Source organism: Sus scrofa, chromosome 11 (genome assembly GCF_000003025.6).
Source record: "Sus scrofa isolate TJ Tabasco breed Duroc chromosome 11, Sscrofa11.1, whole genome shotgun sequence".
Classification (NCBI taxonomy): Eukaryota; Metazoa; Chordata; class Mammalia; order Artiodactyla; family Suidae; genus Sus; species Sus scrofa.
This window is the reverse complement of record NC_010453.5, coordinates 25,447,401-25,461,560: the sequence shown is the minus strand read 5'-3', so window position 1 is coordinate 25,461,560 and position 14,160 is coordinate 25,447,401. Positions and strand designations below refer to the sequence as shown.

At 45.8% G+C, this 14,160-nt stretch overlaps 1 protein-coding gene and 1 long non-coding RNA gene across 2 annotated transcripts in view; one reads left to right on the top strand and one right to left on the bottom strand.

The window, feature by feature from the left end:
• Positions 6,274 to 14,160, bottom strand: part of VWA8 (von Willebrand factor A domain containing 8) — a 390,508-nt gene continuing 382,621 nt past the window's right edge. Inside the window, 6 exon segments of the mRNA XM_021065625.1 lie at positions 6,274 to 6,382; positions 8,796 to 8,856; positions 8,859 to 8,915; positions 8,918 to 8,974; positions 8,977 to 9,031; positions 11,278 to 11,376. Coding sequence (XP_020921284.1) covers positions 6,274 to 6,382; positions 8,796 to 8,856; positions 8,859 to 8,915; positions 8,918 to 8,974; positions 8,977 to 9,031; positions 11,278 to 11,376 — 438 coding nt within the window.
• Positions 11,068 to 12,541, top strand: LOC110255819. Its single transcript, XR_002336683.1, has 2 exons — positions 11,068 to 11,259; positions 12,128 to 12,541. It is a non-coding gene; the product is annotated as an uncharacterized LOC110255819 (long non-coding RNA).

Sequence of the window (14,160 nt, the reverse complement as noted above, 5' to 3'; positions counted from 1 at the left end):
CTTGTCCTGTCCCATGGCTGTTCCTCCCAGGTCTCCGATCCTCCCCGCAGACCTCCTGAGCTGTTCTACTTTAGGGAACTGAATTCCACTTGCGAAGCTGGGCTGTATGTACCCGGAGCTGGAAGGGCAAGTTCAAAGGAGGACCTGGTCCACCTGAAGCCACCATTTCAGCTACATCTTATCCAAGCAGTGGAATGAGGTGACTGTCACTCGAATGGCATCCTTTCCCGGGACGCACAATGGCCTTGAGGTCAGCCTGGAGTTTCTGAAGGCACAGACATCCCATGCTGGGATTTTTTTTTTTTTTTAGGGCCGACTCGCAGCATATGGACGTTCCCAGGCCAGGAGTCAAATTGGAGCTGCAGCTGCAGGCCTACACCACAGCCACAGCAATGCCAGATCCGAGCCACGTCTGCAAACTACACCGCAACTCACGGCAACACCAGATTCCCAATCCACTGAACAGGGCCAGCGATGAACCCACATCCTCATAGATACAAGTCGGGTTCATTACCGTTGAGCCACACTGGGAACTCCCTATGCTGGGATTTAAATAGACAGGCCTAGCATTTAAAGGGTGTGAAGTAACCTTCAAATATGGCTGTGTATTGAGGGAGGTTTCTGTGAATGAGATACTGAGTGACTCCTGGCCAGAGCGTTGATATTATTTATTTTAGGGTCGCACTTCTGGCACATGGAAGTTCCGAGGCGAGGGATCGAATTGGAGCTGCAGCCACTGGCCTACACCACAGCCACTGGCAACACTGGATCCCATCCGCGTCTTCGACCTACACCACAGCTTGTGGCAACGCCAGATCCTTCACTCACTGAGCAAGGCCAGGGATCGAACCTGCATCCAAACGGACACTATGGAAGGTTCTTAACCCACTGAACTCTTTTTTTTGTCTTTGTCTTTTTAGGGCTGCACCCCGTGGCATATGAGGTTCCCAGGCTAGGGGTCCAATCGGAGCTGTAGCCACCAGCCTACGCCAGAGCCACAGCAACACCAGATCCCAGCCGTGTCTGTGACCTACACCACAGGTATGGCAACACCGGATCCTTAACCCAGTGAGCAAGCCAAGGATCGAACCCGCAACCTCATGGTTCCTAGTCGGATTCGTTTCCGCTGTGCCACGATGGGAACTCCTCTCGTGCGTTTCTAATGACATTTACATAACTTTAAAAAATGCACATGCATTCAGCACATTTTTGTCAGGGTGAGTGATACAGGTGCCAGAGTCCTACTGTAGCAGGGGCTAAAGTGTGCGTGGGCTTGAGACAAAAACACACAAAATGATGGGCTCTTATGAACATACGATGGACAAGCAATTCACTGGGTGAGAGACAGGAACGTGGGGCTTCAGTGCGACAGATCATTTTGTCCTATTCTTTTAACTCATAGATGCAGCGGTTGAGAATCACAAATGACTTGCCCAGTTTGCACAGGTGGTTAATGCCATGCAGCATCGAACCTCCTTGCTTCTAATTCTGCCTAGAGGTTGGAAGTCCTCCTACTACAAGACGGAACCTTGGAATTCCTTTCCATTACCTGCAGGGCTTTTGCCACAGCAAGTCTTAGAAGAAGGCAAAGGAAAAGGAGCAGGGAAGAACGTTATGATATACCTTGACCAGAAACTGGCAGTGAATTAAACTCTTCATTTAAGAATTTTTTTTTTTTTTTCCAGCTATGCCCATGGCATGTAGAAGTTCCCGGGCCAGGGATCAAACCCCTGCCACAGCAGTGACAATGCTGAATCCCTAACTACTAGACCACCAGAGAAAGCCTTCATTTAAGTATTTTTGAAAGATATACATGTTACTGGTTGGAATAATTTTTTTTTTTTTTTAAGGGCTGCACCGCGGCATATGGAGGTTCCCAGGCTAGGGGTCTAGTTGGAGCTGTAGCCGCTGGCCTACACCACAGCCACAGCAACATCAGATCTGAGCCACATTTGTGACCTACACCACAGCTCACAGCAACGCTGGATCCTTAACCCACTGAGTGAAGCCAGGGATTGGACCTGTGTCCTATGGATACTAGTCAGGTTCGTTAACCGCTGAGCCATGACGGGAACTCCAGAATAACTTTTCAAAGATGGACACTGTATTTCTTAATAAGATGAAAAAACTAGGTATGATTTGCTAAATACAAGTGGACACTGGATTATTCCTGAGACGTAATTCCAGAAAAAAAATCTGTCTAGGTTCATGAATTATTAGCTGAGACTTGTGAAATATCTCTTATAACTGTGATTGTTGGAAAAATTGGCTTTTTTTTTTTTTTTTTTCTTTTTAGGGCTGCACCTGTGGTATATGGAAATTTCCAGGTAGGGGTCGAATTGGAGCTATAGCTGCCGGGCTACACCACAGCCACAGCAATGTGGAATCCAAGGCACATCTGTGACCTAGGTCTGCTGCAGCTCGTGGCAACATCCGATCCTTAACCCCATGACAAGACCAGAAATTGAACCTGCAACCTCATGGATACTACTTGAGTTCTTAACCCACTGAGCCTCAAGCCTCCACGGGAACTCTTGATTGTCAGTAACACAATGAAATGCACCGAATAAGCCGACAATTCCCTTTGCTTGCTAGTCCTTAGCTCTTTGCCCTGTCCCCTGAGGAATTTCATTTTGGATGCTCTGACAGGCTCAGGAAGAAGCCAGGTGGAGGGAGGGTTTTGGTGCCTCCGGAGCTGGCTGCAGAAATGCTGACAAGGCCATCCACCACACGCCACTTCTACAGGGCTTGCAAAGCCCTAGGGTCTGTTTAGAGAAAACCTTGCTGGCATTGATGGATTTCTCCTCCTGACAGTTCCCAGGAAATGGTGCGGTGTAAAGACGTAGATGCTTCATGCCAAACACGTGCTGGGGCTCAAGTACGCCGGCTCTCACCCCTTTCTTGCAGCGGGGCTCCAGCTGCCCCGTGTGTGATGAGGTCATCTTGCAGGAGCCACAAAGGATTCCCCGGGGACAACACACATCATATACTGTGGCGATTCATAGCCTTCATTCCTCCTGGCTGCTCCGGACTACAATGAACCTTCTCAGCATTACACGGGCTCACTGAGGAGGCGGGGTGTAGCCGCCTTTCAGCGGAACCCCCCCCTGAGGCACACAATGCGTTTATTATAATGTCGTGGCCTAAGAAGGGCCTGGGAACAGCTTGGAGGGACCTGTAATTAAGTGCATTTAATAATAAAGGCACGGCTTCTGAGGTCTTGCAAGAAGTGGCAAATAAGCCCTTCTGCTCCTTCTCTCCTCCCCCTCCCCTCCCCATCATCCTTCCCTTCGACCTGTCAGAAAAGCCAGGAATTATCCATTTTTAAAAAAATAACTTTGGCAAAGGATGTCTGGCCCATGGGGAGACGGAAATTAAATTACTTGGGAACATTCTTTCCATGTTACCAGAAAAAAAAAAAAAAAGGCTTCTGCTTACTCAGGTAACTATTCACAGGAGAGCAGTCTTTCAAAGGCTGTTCCGGAGTTCCTGTTATGGCTCGTGGGTTAAGAACCTACTAGCATCTGTTGGGATGTGGGTTCGGCCCTGGCTTCACTTAGTGGGTTACGGATCCAGTGTTGCTTCAAGCTGCTGTGTAGGTTGCAGATGCGGCTTGGATCTGGCGTTGCTGTGGCAGGAGCATAGGCTGGCAGTGGCATGTCAGATTTGACCCTCTAGCTGGGAATTTCTCTATGCCAAGGGTGTGGCTCTTAAAAAAAAAAAAAGAGAGAGAAAAGAAAGAAAGAAAAAGACAGGAAAGGCTATTCCATCATCCATCATTCTTGGATTCAATTTCCAAAGGTTTTCCCAGGCCGTGACCTTTAGCTAAGGGGCACCCTATGAGCTAAGCTGCCATTTGGATGGGCACTTCCTGTGTCCAGGAAGGAGCAGTTAGAAGCATCCCTCAGCAGTGTCCTATGTCCTTGGTCCCACACCTTCTCTGAGAGCTTAAATTATGCAGATAGTTTCTGGGTACAGGAGAGGTAAGAGCCCTATGAAACGTAGTCAGTTTGCAAGAAGGAACTACATTGGAAGAAAGGAGAAAGAGACATGAAGAGCTGGACGTCTAGGTTTGCAAGAATAAAGATCCTGGGGAGTTCCATCATGGCTCAGCGGTAACAAACCCGGCTAGTATCCATGAGGATGCGGGTTTGTCCCTGGCCTTGCTCAGTGGGTTAAGGATCTAGCATTGCTGTGAGTGCCGTGAAGGTCACAGATGTGGCTCAGACCTGGCGTGGCTGTGGCTGTGGCTTAGGCTGACAGTTGCAGCTCTGATTCGACTCCTAGCCTGGGAACCTCTCTATACTGTAGCCTAAAAGACCAAAAAAAAAAAAAGCCTGGGTGAGGAGGTCCAATCACCATCCACTTCTGTCCTGCCTGGTTGTGAGCCAGTCTTTTTTTTTTTTTTTTTTGGCTGCGGCTTGAGGTGGGATCTCAGTTCCCAGAGCAGGGATTGAACGCTGGCCGCAGCGGTGGAGGCACTGAATCCTAAACACTAGGCCACCAGGGAACTTCCTTAGTTATTTCTTGACTTCTCTAAGCAGAGTTTCCTGACTGTAAAATGAGAATGTTAATAGTACAATGAGTCATTAACCAAGTGCTGGGGATCTTGGAAATGTGACTTAAGTTCTCTGAAGCTCACTTTCCTTATCTGTCAAATGAGGTAAAACACCTATTTCATATGCATGGTTGTGAGGATTCAATGGAATAATAAATCACTTGCATAGGCGTTCCCATCATGGCACAGTGGTTAACCATCTGACTAGGAACCTGAGGTTGCGGGTTCTATCCTGGCCTTGCTCAGTGGGTTAAGGATCCGGTGTTGCTGTGAGCTGTGTGTACCGCAGATGAGGCTCGGATCCCCCGTTGCTGTGGATGTGGTGTAGGCCGGCAGCAGTAGTCCAATCACCTTAGCCTGGGAACCTCCATATGCCCAGGGTGCAGCCTAAAAAAAAAAAAAAAAAAAAAAAAAAAAAAAAAAAATCACTTAGCATACCTGGTACATGGTAACTGTTGTTTTGCTGTCATTAATGCAGTTGCATTTTTAAGTTTAAATTGGATTTTAAAGGTTAACTGGATTGACTGTTTGCTGATTGGATGATTCAAACACACAGAGCAAGCATCTATTGGAGAAAGAAGACCGTGCGATCTCGCTGGGCAAACTGCCCTGGAAATCTATTGATTTCATTTCTTTCTTTTTTTGCTTTTTAGGGCTGCACCCGCAGCATATGGAGGTTCCCAGGTTAGGGGTTGAAGCCGAGTGCAGCTGTCAGCCTACAACATAGCCATGGCAACAAGGATTGAGCTGGGTCTGCGACCGACACCACAGCTCTCGCAATGCTGGATCCTTAACACTGAGCGAGGCCAGGGATCGAACCTGTATCTCATGGATACTAGTCGGATTTGCTTCCCTGTGCCACCACAGTAATCCCTTTCAGTAAAAACCTGAGCACTTGCTATTTGGAGCATTCTATTTTAGACACCAACACGGAGTAGAGTGAATCTTTTCGGAAGCACCGAAGGAGAAGAAACAGGAAACTCAAGGCCAGATGCCCCTTATCCTTCCATTCCCAGCAGCAGGCAGAATAGGACACTGGCTCTTTATTACTTAGAAGGCTTTTAAAGTAATGTGGGAAGGAAGCCATCCTAGGATCTTTTGATTCCTTTCGGTTTGGGCTAAGGAATGCATTACTGAGAAAACCCATCCTTTATAAAATACTGCGGTTGAAAGGACTTTTCAGTGAGTTAAACTATAAAGTCATTGTTGGGCCCGACAGAGCAGGGGAGGGGAAATAAAATAATTATCCAACAGAAGCCGGTTGCGTGGTTTTGCACAGACCTGGATTTTCGTGTCAGAAGGTGGTGTCCCAGCCTTCGTTGGCTGGGGTCCTTTTTTATCCTAGGTGATCACAAATGATCTTGTTAAGGCAAAAACCAAGGTGCCCTCCCTCTCTCCTTCAGGTTTTTGGACACAGGCCACGCACCATGGTTCTCAAGCCACCTTCTTTTAACGCGGACTTTTCATTAAATGCAGGTCGACTCGCTGCTTCTAATGACTTGTAAATCCACAGTGGTTGGAGATTTCCTTTCATGAGCCTCACGCTGGTTCTTCTTTGAATTCTGATTACAGAGCAAGCGCAGGAAGGCCCAGAAATGCCAGAACTGTCCAGTCATCACACGGGGGGCCCTTTAGAGATGCTTTCTTTTCTTCCAAATGCTCTTTCTTCCTATCTTATTCCAAACCCCAGGGTCATCGGGGGATAAAGGGTGCTCTTAAACACCAGACAACATGGTGGAGGTGAAAATCTGCTGTAAAATCTGGGGGATGTCCTTGGTATCCATGGCAACGAAAGACCGGCCAGCTGGTAGAGTCCTCTGAAGCCTGTGGGGTGGGGATGAAAGACGATTACCATTGCAAATCAGGGCTCCCCTTCTACTCTGCCCCTGCAAACCGCAGCATCTGAGAGGTTTCTTAGCAGAGGAAGTCTTTACTTTTTAATACCCTGCCTCTGCCAGTGATGGTGGTGGAATCGGCTGTTACTAGGCAACGAAAGGCTTGGAAGAGCTACTGGGAGAGACAGGAGGAAAGCAGTGCATTGAAAGAAAGGTCTTTTCAGTGAGCAAATCAGCGAATTTGCAAAGAAAAAATGTTCTCCCTTGGATGACTGTCATTTCCTGGTATTTTCGACTCCCTTGATCGAACGGAGCTCTAGGGAGCAATCTGGGATGAGCTCACCTGGGGCCAGCGAATCTGTTGGGCTCACACTGTACTTTTAACTGCTTTTCCTGCCCTAGAAAACAGGCCTTGGAAAACGTTGCCCAGCCAGATCCCAAGTGGTTCTCTCTCTTCTCTCACTCACTCCCCATCCCCCTCATCATACAAAAAGAAATGTAATCTGACTGATGCAATTGCTGCTTTGATGACATTGAGGTTATACAGGCTTATGGTAATTTTTTTAAATGCCAATTTATCATTTGGAACAAAGGGACATTGGGGGAGGCAGTAAAAGTCAAGACGCAGTTCTATCCAAAAGAACGCCTCCTTTCACTGTGCCAACAGCGTTTGGTTTTGGAATGACATTTAATCAAAGTCAGCCATCCTGGCAGTATCATCCATTTGGCATGCCCCGCAGACCAGCGAATTCTGCAGCATATCTTTGGCCAGTGGATGTTGGATCCTTTCCCTAGGAAACCACAAGGGTATTATTGTGCTTTCTTAAGTAGTCAAACAGGATCTGTTCACTAGAAAGACGAAATAGCTATTTCAGCTCAACCAGTATTTGTTGAGCTTGCCGGCTGATGAATCCCGGGCAGGTCCTGGAGTCAAATCTAAGCGGAAAGGCAGGGTTTGTGTTCGAGGATAGGGAAGTTCTAGAAGAGGCTGACATGCACGACTGAGAAAAATGCCAAGGCAGTTGTAATAACGTGACTGTAATTATATGCTATTAAGTCTGTTCTTAAACATACTCTGCAATCCTGCAGCAAGGCAAAGGGTACAGAAAGAGAAAAAATGTCAGCATTCTGGACACCAAAACATCTCCTAGTCTGTATAGGACTCTCTCTCTCTCCTTTTTTTTCTTTTTCTTTTTTGGCTGTCTGAGGCATATGGAAGTTCCGGGGCCAGGGATCAGATCTGAGCTGCAGTTGTAAACGACACTGCAGCTGTGGCAATGCTAGATCCTTAACCCACTGTGCCAGGCGAGGGATCAAACTGGTGTCCTGGCACTTCAGAGACACCACAGATTCTGTTGTGCCACAGTGGGAACTCCTGTATAGGGCACTCAGTACAGGTGGCAGGTAGAAAGAGGTGGCATATGGAGTTCCTGTCGTGGCTCAGTGGAAACAAACCTGACTAGTATCCACGAGGACTTGGGTTTGATCCCTGGCCTCACTTAGTGGGTCAGGGATCCGGCGTTGTTGTGGCTGTGGCATAGGCTGGTAGCTGCAGCTCCGATTCGACCCGCAGCCTGGGAACCTCCATATGCCACGGGTGTGGCCCTAAAAAGACAAAAGACAAAAAAAAAAAAAAAAAAAAAAAAAAAGAGGTGGCATAACTAAAGGCACATGGCCATTGGTGGTTTAGGCAGGATTTTTTTTTTTTTTTTTGAGGAGATATAGTTTCATGTATGTTTTCCACTTCTTACAAGGACTACAAGCAGAGAAAAGCCATGAGCGCGCCTTTCAGATAGTGATCCGTGATGGTATTTATTATCTGCCCAAACATTTCTCTCCAGATGATTCAGCCTATTTAGTGTAGCATCTTACTACGGATGCAGACATACAAGAAGGGAGAAGTGTAAGAAGGAAGATTGTCTATGTCTATATACGTATCTGGATGTAGGTGGACACACATACATACTTTTGCAAATACGTGTGCGTATGTCTACATGCAATATATAGACACACACACCCAACCTCTGATGGAGAGAAATAGTAAATGTTCATTATTCTAAGTTTGATTTGAGCACGAAGTGAACAGAACTGAGCTTGCCGCCTTGATGAAAAGGGCAACCTGTATAAACGCTGGGTAATTTACTGGTGGACAAATCAGTTTGTGATTTATGGTGTTGGTAGTAGTTTAAATACAAACTGAAAAAGTAACTTAAAGTTGTCCTGCTCATCCAACAGAAGCCAGAGGCTCCCATTCCCTGGACTGTCAGCTGCTTGAGGGTGGCAACTCTTGTTTCTGTCCCTCCCTGCCAACCCCACCACCCCGCCAGCATTGCCACCTCCGAGAAGGGGAAGCCCATGAAATGACATGTTCAGGTACTCAAGTAGCCTGAGATGACACTTACCTGGTTGCTTGATCACCTAAAGATCCAATAAAAATGGCGAAAGCATTTACTTGGGGTTGCTTGTCAGGATCTGGGCAAACTTGGCAGGATGTATTCCATAGCGTGACAGGTTGGCATCATCAAGACTATGACAAAGTACTCATCAGCTTCCTCTTTGACGATGTCCTTGATGGCATGTTTGTCCCCTCTAACGTGTGGTCCCCACTCATGCAGAACTGAGCGTGGGCGTGCATTGTCTGGGATCAGAGACAAAAGCTATGAATGAGAAACTCCCTTTAGAACAAGCGCAATGATTTTTCTATGGACAATGAGAAAGCGCAGATACTCTGAGCAAGTTCTATTTAATTTGCACCTTAGATGTGCACAGTCTGTTATAGGCTTTAAGTCCCCTTTGAGGGGATGAACCCCCAAAGCCTCTGGCCCTGTCTCACTGCAGTGCCCCCTCCCCGACCTTGACCTGCCTGGGCTGCTCATGCCCTACAGAGAAGCCAGGTGGCCCATCCCTCACCCACCTCTATATAACCTGTTCCTTATGCAAATAAGGCATCCTGCCCACGACCAATCAGATCAAATATGCCTCGTACAGAGATCAAACAGCACTCAGCCCACAGGGGGCTGGGGCAGGAAAAATTGGGTCTCCACTCAGGTCTGCGTCATGGGGATATAAAAACAACTGTGAAGGGAATTAGGCCTCTTGTTTAACCACAGAGCTCGCATGCAGGCTCTTGAGTCCTCCCTCGCTCTCTGAAAATGTACTTTCGTTTTAATAAATTTGTAAGACGCCAGACTGCCTGCCTCCGCTGGCTCTATCCGGCACCACTGCAGCACTTCCCAATTACCTGCACTTCCAAATCCGTGGTGCTTGTTGGCAAGAATCAAGAGACATAACGCAGGAGTTCCCATCGTGGCTCAGTGGTTAATGAATCTGACTAGGAACCATGAGGTCACGGTTTGATCCCTGGACTCACTCAGTGGGTTAAGCATCCGGTGTTGCCATGAGCTGTGGTGTAGGTCGCAGACACGGCTCAGATGTGGCGTTGCTGTGGCTCTGGCATAAGCCGGCGGCTGCAGCTCTGATTACACCCCTAGCCTGGGAATCTCCATATGCTGTGGGAAGTGGCCCTTTCTAAAAGCAAAAAGACAAAAAAAAAAAAAGAGAGACATAAATTTTCTGGATAAGTGATATCTGGATGAGTGCTATCTGGATAAGACTTTCGCTTAAGGAAAATTTTTAAAACAAGAAGTTGTTCCCAAACTATCCCTGTTGGCACAGATTTTTAAAGCTCCAGCTGCCATTTAAAGGGAGAAGGTGTGAGAAAATATGAAATTTGGTATCACACTAGAGAATGGAGATGACACAGGAGAAAAATAAGGGATGGGCTGAGTTTTCAGGGAACAAAGTTCTTTTCCTTTTTGTCTTTTTAGGACCGCGCATGCAGCATATGGAGGTTCCCAGGCTAGGAGCTGTAGCCACCAGCCTACACCACAGCCATAGCCACAGCAATGCCGGATCCGAGCCACGTCTGTGAATTTACACCATAGCTCATGGCAATGCCGGATCCTTAACCCACTGAGCGAAGCCAGGGATTGAACCCGCAACCTCATGGTTTCTAGTTGGATTTGTTTCTGCTGCGCCACGACGGGAACGCCAGAACAAAGTTCTAATACTAAACACTGTACTCATATCAACAGCAATGGAGGAAATTTACTTTAAAATCATGGTGAGTATGTTTCTACAGTAGATATAAGTGTGTTCTTATACCGGAGTTCATTGTTAGAAAATAGTAAGATACACATACAGTTGGGGTTAGAGAGTACTCTAAAAAGAGTCATTCTTTTCCTTCTGATATATATAGATCGATCGATCGATCAATCGCTCTGTCTATCTATCTATCTATCTATCTATCTATCTATCTATATGTGAGCTGAGAAGAATTGTATAGGCTATAGATGGAGACTCAGGTTGTAGAATCTCAATAAAACCCTGAACATATGTAGGAAGAGAGTTTAAATTTTGTAGGGTGTAGAAAAGGAATTTAGGCACGATAAGTGCTTTCTCCATTTAATGCTTAAATGTTTGTGAAACAGAAAGTCTTTTTCAGAGTTCCCGTTGTGGCTCAGCGGAAACGAATCTGACCAGCATCCATGAGGACACAGCTTCCATCCCTGGCCTCACCCAGTGGGTTAAAGATCCGGCGTTGCTGTGAGCTGTGGTGCAGGCCGGCAGCTGTAGGTCCAATTCGACCCCTAGCCTGGGAACCTCCATGTGCCATGGGTGCAACCCTAAAAGAAAGAAAGAAGAAAAGAAATAAAGAAAGAAAGAAGGAAGGAAGGAAAAAAGGCAAGAAAGAAAGAAAGAAAAGAAAGAAGATTTTTTCATTCCTATAACAGTTGCTTCTTCAGTGACTCTTTTCAGTGACCAGAAGACTTTACCTAACCTGGTGGAAGTTTTCACGCTATAGAGGTAATTGAATGCACTTACCTTCAGAATTTCTAGTCTTTGCTTATTGTCCTTGGGGATTTTGTTAATTGGAACCAGATCAATGTTGTAGCCATCTCCAGAGTGTCCAGCGATGTCATACTATAGGCAAGAGAATCAAAATTAGAAGCCTTCATCTACTAAAGAACTGTCATTGGACCTAGGAGGCTCCAAATCTTTGGTTTGCTGTTGCTCAGAATTGCTCAGCACAGGGCCACGGAGAAGTGCAGAGAGACGCATGTGTGCTTAGCAACAAAAGCAAAGATGTACCAGGCTCTTTCACTTCTGGTCCATCCCTGTGGATGACCAGATGTGCTGTCTGCTTTCCAGCAGAAGGTAGAAAGGATGATGAAGGCTTCAGGGACCACTCAAGGATTCCATTCTTAACTTTCGGGGGAGAGTTCTCACACACACACACACACACACACACACACACACACACACACTGTGGTAGGCAGAATTCTAAGGTAGCCCCCAGGAGTCCTGTTGCCCTGGTATATATAGCCCTGTAATCTTCTCCCTTTAAGTGTGGGCAGGACCTGTGAATATTTTGGCATATCACTCATGATTATGTTATGTTATGAGGCAACAGGGATTTTTCAGATGTAATTAAGGTTAGTAATCAGTCGGCTTTGGCTTGATTGAAATAGAGAATATCTAGGTGGGTCTAATTTAATCATACGAGCCCTTAACAAATAAAGTTTTTTTTTTAACTCAATAAATTTTATTACATTTATAGTTGTACAATGATCATCACAACCCAATTTTATAGCATTTCCCAAAATAGAGTTTTTATTGTTATTTATTTATTTATTTTTACTTTTCTCTTTTTCCTCCTTCTGGCTGATCGTAGAAGGGAAAGACAGAGAAATTTGAACTTCGGTGGGATCTGACATGTGGAGTTATCTGTGGCTGAGATGGGAGCGGGGGATCACAGGGCAAGCCCCCAAGAGTCGCATCGAGGAGCAACCCTGCCTGGGAGCCAGCATGGAAACAGGGACCTCAGTTCTACGATTACAAGGAACTGAATCCTGCCAACAACCTGAATGGGCTTGGAAGCAGATCCCTCCCCAGAGCCTTCAAGTAAGCACCTGCCTGGCTGACATCCTGCTTTCAGCCTTATGAGACCCCAAGCAGAGCACTCGGATGAGTCTGCCTGGACTTCTGAACTACACAACTACAACTTAGTAAACAGGCATTGCTTTAAGAAACAATTTTTGGTAACTTGTTACACAGCAATAGAAAACTAATACACACGCTTTCTTTCTTTCTTTCTTTCTTTTTTTTTTTTGTATTTTTTTTTTTTTTTTTATTTTTAGGGCCGTGTCCAAGGCATATGGAAATTCCCAGCTAGGGGTTGAATCAGAGCTACAGCTGCCAGCCTACACTACAGCCACAGCAACTTGGGATCCAAGCCACATCTGTGACCTACACCACCGCTCATGGCAATGCCAGATCCTTAACCTACTGAGCAAAGCCAGGGATCGAACCCACATCCTCATGGATACTAGTTGGATTTGTTTCTGCTGCGCCACAATGGGAAATCTCCACATAGTTTTTTTTTTTTCTGAACAAGAAAGTGAAACATAGGCACTATAGAAATTATAGAAACGCACAAAAAGAAAGTAAAAATTAGCCATCATCCCATCACTCTGTTACTGTTTTCTTGTATAAGTTTCTAGGCTTGAATTTCCTTTCAAGAGACGTGTAAGGGGTTACACATTCACACACATGTATATTTGTATCAACATTCTTTTTAACTGATGGAGAATGATGACCGTGTGATTTTACAATCTGCTTTTCTACTTTCAATGGTGCATGACATATATTTTTTAGTTTAGGAAATACCTTTTAAATTCCCTATCTCAGTGTGCACACGGGAAAGTCCTGTCTGTGGACAAAAGGCTGGAGTTGAGAGAGGGGGTGTAACGTTCTTACAGAATCTCGAAAGGCATTTGAGATCTGAGACAGCTATAACTGGGACAAGGTGGCCCTCTGCAATGGTGGGGTTTGCCCCTAAATTCTCCTTTCTCCTCCCATCTCCCTCAAAGGATTTTTTTGATGCTGATATGAAGGTTCGAATAGACCTCAGAGTATCTGAGCAACGACGGGACCTGCAAAGAAAATTCTGGGTGTGGGTCTGAGACAAAAGATTGGAGGGAGTACTCGGAATACTATGGGTCAAAATGCTTAAGATTCACTGCCGTCTATTCACCGACTGACCATTAAGCAATAGCTATTTTTTGAACACATACCAGGTGCAAAATACTACTTTAGGTATACTTTAGGGGAAGGCAATGATTTCTTTTCAAGTCTATTCCTTTTAAATGTGTGGGTTCTCTGAAGGCAAGACTGTAGCTCATTCATCTTAATGCATTTTAGGACCTATGAGTATGCGCGGTGTGATTACTGTTGAAATGCTTTAAGAGCTTTTGCAATCAAATTGGGGCATGAAGAAGCTTTCCTTTCCTGGAAGTTCCCCTTGTGGCTCAGCAGTAATGAACCCAGCTAGTATCCGTGAGGATGAGGGTTCGATCCCTGGCCTCGTTCAGTGGGTTAAGGACCTGGCATTGCTGGGAGCTGTAGTATAGGTCACAGATGTGGCTCAAAGCTGGCATAGCTGTGGCTGCGATGTAGGCTGGCAGCTTCAGCTCTGATTCAACCCTGAGCCTGGGAACCTCCACATTAAAAAAACAAACAAACAAAAAAAAAAAACCCCAAAAAAAAAAGGCAGTCAAATGAGTAGTTAGATGTTCTTTATCAAAACCCGATACTGATTAAACAGCTCTAGAAACATGTTAGTTACCAACCTGTCTACCATTCGATTGATTAGTTACCAACCTGTCTACCATTCGATTGATCTATCACCTACCATTTAATTATCTG